At 35.3% G+C, this 10,840-nt stretch overlaps 1 protein-coding gene across 2 annotated transcripts in view; it reads left to right on the forward strand.

Moving 5' to 3' along the window:
• Positions 1-7,103, forward strand: part of GLRA3 (glycine receptor alpha 3) — a 170,885-nt gene extending 163,782 nt beyond the window's left edge. For both annotated transcript variants that reach the window (XM_055300334.1, XM_055300335.1), the window contains one exon: positions 6,825-7,103. In XM_055300334.1, the coding sequence (XP_055156309.1) occupies positions 6,825-7,103 (279 nt within the window). The remainder of the gene's footprint in view (positions 1-6,824) is intronic.
• Positions 7,104-10,840: the final 3,737 nt, after the last annotated feature.

The following is a 10,840-nucleotide window of genomic DNA, read 5'->3' on the forward strand; positions in this document are numbered from 1 at the left end:
CCAAGACATCTGCTTTGGCATTCTAGTCCCCTTCTGTGTCAGTGACTAGGCAGGGATTACTTGACCTAATTTAATTCTACCCTGGAATGTTTATAAGGAATTTCATCACCCACCCGGTTGTTGTTCTTAGTTGTCCATTTAAACTGGCCCATTTGCCTGACCATAAGGCAATGCCATTGGCTAGGGCCAGGGGTCTTTGAATATCCAGATATTGCTCCCAGAGCAAGAACCAGTTCTTCTGATACTGCCATGCATACTGGTTCTCAAGTTAGCCTATTTTGTAGACTTACCTTGCTTTCTTCAACTACAATTTTTTATTTGATTGCAGATATGGTATGAGTCCTGACCTTCCATATAAGTTTCCTAAGATGGGCCAGGTGACCTTCTTTGTCTCAGTGAGAAGAGAATCAGGAGGTCCGTACCACTCTGAGTGGCTCAGATGGAATCTCCAGTCCACTGTCATATAGGCCACCTTCTCATGGGTATTATTTACTTCACCTGAAGTAATTCATAAGTAATTCCCCTTAGCTTGTTCCTGAATGATATAATTTTTACTTCGATTGAAATACCTTTTTGGTATTACCTATCATAATATTTAGATATTTGAAGCCTAAATATACCTAAGATGCCCCCAGTTCCCTTCAGTTTGGGGACTGTTTCTACCAGAGCCCAGGAGAATGTCAGTAGTCATCATTCAAATAGATTATACCTACTCAGAGTATCCAGAGTTTTCTTGTCTAGAATCCTGGCAGCAATCTTAAGGTACCATTATTGAGCCTTTTGCAGAAATTCTAGTCTACATGGGTTTTAATAGCAGATTTCCCTAGAGTGGATGAATGTAAGGCCTCAGAGAGGCTCCATGGGCTATTGCCTGCCTCAGACCTCTCATAGTTTACCCTGTTCAGTCTGTCTTCTAGTCACTTTATGCAAGAGGGCCAACAGAAATAAAGATGTATCTGCCAAATTTCAAATAGTGCTACAGTAATTTTTCTCACAATGGGATGCAGAAGACATAACAGTTTGTCCTTTATCATTTGTAAATTGTTTCTAGTGCTTTACCCAGATTGTTTCCAGAAACTGACTGATGGGGCTGAGCCCTGAATTTCAGCTGGATTAGTTAGCCTCCTTCACCTAGTCACATGGGTCACTAATTTCCAAACTCTCTCTTGACTTTCTGCTCAGAGAGCAGAGTACCATTTATCACTAACTTTCTTTTGACAGTGGCCTGGACCAAACTATTTCCAACCAGCTTGTGGTAATATCCTGGAGAACTCAGGTTTTGTTAATTGGGTCTACCCCATATGAAGACACACAGTGTCAGACTTTTTCCTTTTTATCGACCTTAAAAGGGAAGCCCTGTTCAAGTCTGTCAAAGCATACCAGCCTTGGGGTGCCTGACTAGTTCAGTGGGTGGAACATGCCACTCTTCATCTTGGGGTTGTAAGTTTGAGCCACACGTTGGCCATGTAAAGAGAACTTAAAATCTTAAAACAAACAAACAACAACAACAACAAAAAAAAAATGGCATACAAGCCTCCTTTCTCTTGAAACTCTTTGGGTTTTACCATTTATCATGGTAGAAGCTGGTGGGTGACTTCTTTAGTGACCCCAGGTGGTCAGCGATCAGACCGAAGGCCCCATTTGGCATTATCACAGGCCAGATAGAGCTAGTCTAGAGAAAATTAATGGAGGACTAGCACCCCTGCTTCCACTATATCCTTAATCAGAACTAAGAGTTTCATTTACCTTCCTGAGGCCTTGTACTGTTTGATAGTTCCCATAGAGGAAGGTTTAGGCCATTCTTAGGGCTTCTTGTTTTAGTACATCCATCCAATTACAACTAGGGTAAGAAATGACAGCCAAGATCAAGTTCAATCCAGAAATGACAAGATACTTCATCATGTGTCACGTCCTTTCCAAATATGCATTGAGCCGAAGGAGGTACCATCCACTGATACCAAATTCAGGACTGGGCAAGGAGAGCCTGGCCTTCAAGCCAGTCCTCTTTGTTTCAAATGCCTTAATGGATGGAGTAAATTCAGCAGTCCATATCAGTGCCTTTTGTTTCCATTCCCTATCAGCATCATTGATTTAACTTCTGAGATGAAAGCAGCAGATTTAACAGGGTTCCTTAAGGGAAGCAGCTGCCGGAACTGCAAGATTTCCTTCCTCTCGGCTGGCAATAATGTGCCAGGAAATCTTTCATAGGACTACTGTTAATATTCATTCTGTGTCTTAAAAGCTACCTAAAGAGAGCTAATAGATTTACCTCTGGCCATGATCTTTCTTCTAAATAGCCCGGATAGTTTTCCCATCAGTGAAACCCAGCATGGCAACTATAAAAGTGTCCCTGCGAATCGCACCTAACCTCCTGCCTTTCCAAAAGGAGAGCCACATGGGAAACCCATGCCCTGGGGGACTCCCCTAATTGTCCTGTCTACCAGAGTTGAATCAGAGAATGTGGTTTGGGTAGGCTTATTTTTACTGATCATGTGGCCAGCCCAGGTTTGCTACTACCCTTAAAATAGCTACTTCTTCCAAAGGGCTGTTCAATTTCACAGCAGTGAGAGAAGCAGGCAGCTGGTTCCTCAGCGCAGATTCATACCATCCTAGGCCTTCCCCACTCCAAAAGTGTCACTGATTACATGCCTGCCAGGAACTGCAGCAAATTAGAAGTTAGCATTCACAGACAACATTGTTTTCATGTTTTTCATTCCTATGTCCACTAACCTAAGGATGCTAGAAGGCATAGATTCCCCAGTTATTGTCTGGGACTTCACAGTAAAGAGCCCCAGCTTCTTTCTGTTATAATTGCTTTATCCAAAATGGTAGACATAAGCCACATGTGGCTATTGAGCACTAGAAATGTAGAGTGTGAACTGAGACGTATTAAAAATATATACTGATTTCAAAGACTTAGGATGTAAAATATCTCTTTAAGGGATCCCTGGGTGGCGCAGCAGTTTGGCGCCTGCCTTTGGCCCAGGGCGCGATCCTGGAGACCCGCGATCGAATCCCACGTCGGGCTTCCGGTGCATGGAGCCTGCTTTTCCCTCTGCCTGTGTCTCTGCCTCTCTCTCTCTCTCTCTGTGACTATCATAAATAAATAAAAAAAAATTCTTTTTAAATATCTCTTTAATTGTTACTTTGACTAATGTATAAATCATATTTAGGACATAGTAAGTTAAAAAAGAAAATATAATAGTAAAATTAACTTCACTTGTTTCTTTTAACTTGTTAAAATGTAGCTAAAATTTAAACTGAGAATTATACAGGTGGCTTTCACCTGTGGTTCACATTAGATTTCTTTTATATATAAATTTTTAAAGATTTTATTATTTATTCATGAGAGACACAGAGAGGGAGGCAGAGACATAGGCAGAGGGAGAAGCAGGCTCTCTCCGGGGAGCCTGATGTAGGATTTGATCCCAGAACCCTGAGCCAAAGGCAGATGCTCAACCACTGAGCCATCCTACATTATTACATTTCTATTGGACAGGGATGCAGGATACTCAGTCATTTCCAGTGTTGCTTGCTTGGGGTTGCAAAGAAGTACTATCAGGATTAAATGCAATGTCCTTCCACATCACAAGTGGACTTTCATGCAACATCCTTCCAAGTACCAAGTGGACTTCAAGAACAGGCACAAAGCTGCTTGCTTTACTTGCTCTAATTTCTCTTTCTGCCAAGTGGTTTCAGTTTCACAGACAGTCAACTAAATAGAATATAAGAAATTAATTGTATTCTGAGCCACTTTCCCTTCAGTTCTGTTACCCCGGTCTCCTTCAGTTTTAATTTAACTCCCTCCCAGAACTTTGGGCCATACTGAGTCTGAAACAATTGGAAAGCCCAGCCAACTTCTGTCAACACCACTGAAATTCAGGGTTAAAATCGTCAATCAAACCCTCGACACACAATAGGCTTTAACCTATTGTAAAATTTGCTCAGTCCTGCAGGAGCATGTGAGACAGCCGACACATCAGACACAGCATCTTCATCTCATCAAGAGGCAGGGCATTGGCTGAAGAGCACAGCTGCTTTTACCCTCATCCACAGGTGCCAGGAGTTGCACTGCCAGGGACAAACGTCAAGGCACATATTATCACACTGACACAGAAAAGCCACAGCCTTGATTTCTTACCAAGCTTGTATACATTCTGGTCACGTAGGCCAGAGGCCTTCAGGCCCCACACAGCAACCCCTGTGCTGTAAATGTAGCAAATTCCACGTTCCCCATTTAGCTTAACTATTGTTTTCAAGGAAATGATGCTGAAAGGATCAGCAGCCATTCATCAGCCCAGACCTGATGTTAACCCTCTACTCGCAGTTATGTGGAAAGATGCAGTTGAAAATAACGTAGGTGCTCACTGAATATCTTAAATCTTAAAAAGATTTTTTTGAGATGAGCAACGGTGGGGGGGAGGGGGTGTCTCCAAAGGTTTGAAAATAAGTTCTTCTGAATAGTTAGAAAGGTAGTCAGTGGGGGTAGGGGGTTAAAAAATACAAACGTCCAGTTATAGGATAAATACTAGGACTGTAACGTACATGACCTCTAGAGCTATGACTGGTACATGATCTACAGAAAAGTTGGGAGGAGAGTAGTTCCTAAGAGTTTTCATCACAAGAGATTTTTTTCCTTTTTTCTTGTATCTATATGAGATGATAGGTATTAACTAAACCTATTGTGATAATCATTTCACCATATATGTAAATCAAACCATCATGCTGTATACTTTACACTTACACAGTGATATATGTCAATTGTTTCTTAGTAAAACCAGAGGGCAAAACAAAGTAGATTCTACTTTATTAAACACAGCAGCTAGAATCCTAAAATTCTAGTATTTTTGTAATTTATCTATTCATTACCTCAAATAACAAGCAGCCTTCATTGTAAATGTTCACTGAGAAATTACTTTTTTTACATTTTGAGATGGATTTTTTTCAACCCATGGGTCTATATAAGTTAAGAAATTATTTTGTACTTTAGCATTCAGCTGATTTACACACAAAAATTATACAAATTATCCAAACAAACTACACTTTCTTTCTGGAATATAAGCACCAGCATGATTTTCTAAACCATAAGGATGCTACTTTAGCACTTACATAAAAAGTTTAATTTCTTGTATATACACTTTTCCCCAAGAATAGAAAATTCAAGGCAAACAATAATTTAGCTTTAAAATTTCCATGGTAGATAAAAAAATTGCCAGTATAAATCAACATCCTTATTAAAGAGTACTGAAAAATCAATTTCCAACTTTTATAAGATTACAATAGTAGTTATGTAATTAGGATCATCAGCTTTTATTTCAGACTTGTTTCCTCAAAATTCAATTGCTTATGCAGGTAAGCTATTTTCCAATAGTTATTTGTTTTTGTGTGTCATGTGAAATTGCCTTACTCTATAATTCCCCCAAAAAACTATTTTACACATTATTACATCAACTTTGATCATCTTTTCATGTTTAGAACCCATTTTAATTTCCATTTCTCATTTTCGTATTTTGCAATATACTGTTTATTGAGCCTCTACTTTCACAGACCCAGAATTATTTTTCAAGAGTTTGAGTCAATTCCTTTTGTCTCCTATATTACCATTAAAAATTACTTACATAAAGGAGAGCTCTAACAACTTTATAAAATGTCATCTTTTAAACTTTCAGTTTTGGGAGCAAAACAATCCAATTAATTGGCAATCATCTACTGTTACATTCTAAATAAGTGCATTAAATTAAATTGCTCATTAATGAATTTCATAAATTTCTAAATACCATATTTTCCTCTAATGAACACATTTCATTTATCATATTTTTATTAAATGATTTTTCTTTTAAATTTTGGTTTTCTTTTCATGTACATATAATGCATATCTGGAGGATTCTTTAATTTGTAACCTTTAAGAGAAAAGTAACAATACCTTTTCAGAACATAATAGGTTAAACAATTTTCTTTAACTTGAAATAAATTCCTGCCGAATTTCATTCATAATTTCAACTCAATGTACCTGAAAAGTAATTGCATGTAAACTAGAATGTGTGACTACCTTATAGTCTTTTAAATGGGTTACTGTAAAACAGAGAAGTATTATTAAGTGAGGATAACAAAAACCAGGCAGTGTTCTTGAGCTAGACTGTATTTTCCAATGAAGTAACATTAAAATCATAGGAAATAAACATTAAAATTTGCCGCTATGAAAAAGAAAAATCCAGTCAATGATCTTGATATTGTCCCCTTTGGGGGATCCCTGGGTGGCGCAGCGGTTTGGCGCCTGCCTTTGGCCCAGGGCGCGATCCTGGAGACCCGGGATCGAATCCCACATCAGGCTCCAGGTGCATGGAGCCTGCTTCTCCCTCTGCCTATGTCTCTGCCTCTCTCTCTCTCTCTCTGTGACTATCATAAATAAATAAAAATTAAAAAAAATTAAAAAAAAGATATTGTCCCCTTTGACAACATATATTTATACATTTAAACACATAAAAAAAACTAGTCTATGAAAATATAAAATATCCCAATAGATTCTTTTTCTCGTTGAATTTATTTTGATGTTCTAGCAATATGTAGACAATACCAAAATGTTCTGCTTTTCCAACAAAACATATTATTTGAGAGCTTCAGATTTCTTAATGGACACACTAATATGATAGAGCAGGATAAATCAGTAAAACTTCAATGGGGAAAAAAAAGCAACTCAATCTTTATATGCTTCAGTTATCTTTCCAATACAATAATGGTAACGTTTATCACGATAAAGTTTAAGTTATGATTCTGAAATACGTGAGCTATTCTATGACTAAAGTATTTTCTCATGTTTTTCTTAGGATGATGAGGTAAGGGAAAGTCGATTCAGCTTCACAGCCTATGGAATGGGACCCTGTCTGCAAGCAAAAGATGGTGTGACCCCAAAGGGCCCAAATCATCCTGTCCAGGTAATGCCGAAAAGCCCTGATGAAATGAGGAAGGCTTTTATCGACAGAGCCAAGAAGATTGACACCATCTCTCGAGCCTGTTTCCCATTAGCCTTTTTGATTTTTAATATTTTCTACTGGGTTATCTATAAAATTCTTAGACATGAGGATATTCATCAGCAACAAGATTAAGCCTCTAGGGGCACGCAAGTGCAAATAAGCAATTCAAAAGAAAGTTTCTTTGCCATAGGTGTGTGTGTGTGTGTGTGTGTGTGTGTGTGTGTGTGTGTGCGTGTGAGTGTGGCATACAAATGATGACCATCCTATTAAAATGGTGTATCGGAAGGTACTATGATTTGCTATGCAGAATCACAAGGTAGATTAAGAGTCTTTTACTGAATACAAAAATATGTATTATGAGGATTCTATTTCCTATTAATTTAAGATTATCTGTCCTTTCATAGTATATCATGTAAGTGGAAATATTATTGCCAACGTGTTTGTGTTGTTATATAATATCACATAATAGTACATGTGAAGACTACTTTGAAAATCTTTGGTTTTCAGTTCAATAACATTAAATCTTACAAAAGTAAAATTTGCACAATTAACTTTATAAATGGAGAAAAGTGGGAAGGTTGAAGATTTTAAAAATCACTAGCTTGAGGTTTTAAAATATTTTCTTATGCTGTACCTACAAAATAGAAAAATAATCAATTAATTCAGTAGAAAACTCAGTAATAAAGGATTGTACATACAAATACTATAAATAAACTTATGTAATTCCAAAAAAATTCAAATTATAGAATTAAAACTTATGTACTACCAAAAAAATTAAAATTAAAAAATTTTAGTATTTACAAACTAAATTTAATTGTTTAGAATACCAAATTTCTCTCTTCGGAAATTTAAAACAAATGGTTTAAGAGATCCTATTATACACAAAATCTACTTTCGTAACTTTATATCTCTATGAATGAAGATGGAAGTACTGAAAACAACAGCATTGTTTTTAAATAAGTGTTAAAGCTGCATATTTTGAATTATTGCCAAACACTGCAAAATGCAAGCCAGCACCCTTGTTTTGCTAGATTTTTAATAGCTGCTTAATTGTCTGTACGTAATTATGTTTAATGTTTTGATATAACTGAACAAAGTTCAGTACGATTTTTATATTTTAGCTTAGAATGAGACTTTAAAATTCAATGGGATTATAGTATATACATTTTGATAAAAATGAATTTAATTAAAACAAAACTGGATTTATGAAAGATTTTTTTAATAAAAGTTTTCCCATCAAAGTTATATGGGTTCAAACTCTTAGCTCCCAATGTAACAAGGGAATATTTTAATTCTAACCTATATAATTAAGTCATTTCTATAAAGTAAGGATGGATTGTTTTTATATTTCTGAATTAGTGATTTCAATATCTGTGCCATTCACTGGTTGTGAATAATTTTAAATAAAATTTTTACTTAAAATTTATCAGCAACCCCAATGGAATTATTTTAACTGCAATGGCTCATTCCTTGCAGTGTGATTAAATACAAATAGATGATAGAGTTCTTGGTGAAATTAAACCAGACTCTGATTCTTTTTCAGTTTTGCAAATTTTGCATTATTTTTGTCATTATTGTTGTATTTTTGAAAAGCTCTAGAATGCGTTTTAGTAAGTTTAATTATTGGTCAGATTTGCTAAATGGAAACTCAATGTGCCAAATGATTGACAAAGAAAGGTTTAAACATTAAGAAAACAACTCAGATTTAAGAGGAAAATATAAGCCAGTCTTTGAATCATATGGTATTATTTTCTGAACTTTAATCATTCTCGAACTAAAAGCAAGAACTGCCATTTAAAGTTAAAAGTTTCTCAATGTTACTGAATTTTGGTCCATCCAATTATAGTTTTTAAAAATAACTTTTGAAAAAAGAATTATTCAGCATTTTTTGCTAGTGAAGGAGCAAACTGTTCTCCTTTATAAAAAATTAAAATACTACTAGGGAAAAAATCATGTTCAGTATTAAATGAAAATGTCACAAATGGAAGAAATTGTTCCTTTTTACTTATTTTGAGGACTGTGAGCCCAAAAGTTGGACAAAGTCTACTTCACTTGGTGTGTATGAATCAAAACCATGAAAATGTATTCTTGTACTAAAGATAGATTAGAGCAAGATGTGTGTTTGTGTTTCCTGAGGATAAGCTGGGTGGTTTGAAGTTATGATAAACTATATTGTCTCAATATGTCTCTGAAATACTTGAATACATTTTTCTGTACTTTACACATCTTATTTCAAAAGTCCTCCATCATTGTTTCAATTAAGTGAATTCTTGCCAGGAGCAAACAGAAATGTAATGGACTTATTCCCCCACAAGAAATTCACAGATATTGCTCATTTTCATATTTGAGAATGTTAAAAAATGTCTCTTTTATACCTGAGACTTGGAATGTAAAAATACTAGCCATAAGACAATTTGTCAGCAGGAACATTGGTATGGTAAAAATCCTTACCTTAAAAGTATTATACTTTGCTGAGGTATATATGTTTATTATTGTCTTACTATACTAAGGAAATACTGTGATGGTTGTGATTCATATGGCAACAATGATAGTATTTGTATGGCTGAAACCAAAATGTTTAAAGGAATGCATCCCCTCAAACGAACACTTGAACAATGAAGATTGTTTAAAACTGGAAAATTACATTGCAATTAGCATCTCAAGGTAGTAGTTGTTTGAATAAGCCCTAGGTCAAACCCTAATATTGCACATTAAACCAACTAAAAACTATTCATTGTGAGAAAATACAAATGTGTACATATCACTAATTACCCACATGCAAGTTGGAATTCTAATACAGACATTCATACAAAACATACAGAAATGCTTTGAAATGACCACATTGGAAAGTTTGTAACTTTTGTATGCAGTTTATTGCAATTTTTCTTAGTGTTATGTCATTGAAATTTATGGTTCCATAGCATATGAATTTTTAGGAAACCCTATACCTTAGCATGTATATGACATACTTCTTTCTTCCCCAAACATTAGAATTGAAGCTTAACTATTGTGGGGATCTAGAACTTTTTTTTACTACTTAAAATAGATTCCAGAAGAAACTGTAGAAGCAAGAAAGCCAAGGATCTTTATCTCTAACCTTTCCACATTTTTCTTCATGACAGTTACTCACCTGCAGAACCAACCTACTCCCAGTTGCTGTGTTTAAAGATTGTATGACTACTTATCTTATTCTATAATTAACTCTTATTCTATGGATATATTCTAATAACATTTACCTTAATTTCGAACTATAAGTGCTTTAAAATCTATTTATCCCTAAAATATGAATACAATGGGCTTATGAATTCCCAGGATCTTACAGAAGACCATGGAAATTTTAGAAAGAAAATGTGAAAAAGTAAGCCAACATATTTAACAGAAGAAAGTTGTTAACTACGTTAGCACTCTGTATGACTGACATTGCTGTGATTTTAAGAGAAAGATAGGTATATCTTTCACACTATACATCCCATTTAAATATATATATATATATATATACTCATCTATTCTTAACATGATATAACTCAACCTGCTAGTCACTTCAGAGGATTGAATATTACATTGGCAGTTAAATTTTCTTTTCATCTATAAAGTTCACATTCCATGACATGGACTCCAGGGAATATGGAAATTGCCAATATTAAAAGTAGAAAATATTATCATATTAAAAGTAGGAAATTGACAATACTGATATTCATAGATGTCTCTAACAACAACTATAAAGATGCTTAGAGCACTCTAAAAATGAAACTCTTAGATTGAAAATGTGCCACAGTCCTTATACCAATCAATCCTTAACAATCTTTGAGGTCATGTATCTTACTCCAAGACAGATTTCACATACTTTGTAAAAAAGGTAATAGCAAAAC

The sequence above is a fragment of the Nyctereutes procyonoides genome, unplaced genomic scaffold (assembly GCF_905146905.1).
Source record: "Nyctereutes procyonoides isolate TBG_1078 unplaced genomic scaffold, NYPRO_anot_genome, whole genome shotgun sequence".
Taxonomy (NCBI): domain Eukaryota; kingdom Metazoa; phylum Chordata; class Mammalia; order Carnivora; family Canidae; genus Nyctereutes; species Nyctereutes procyonoides.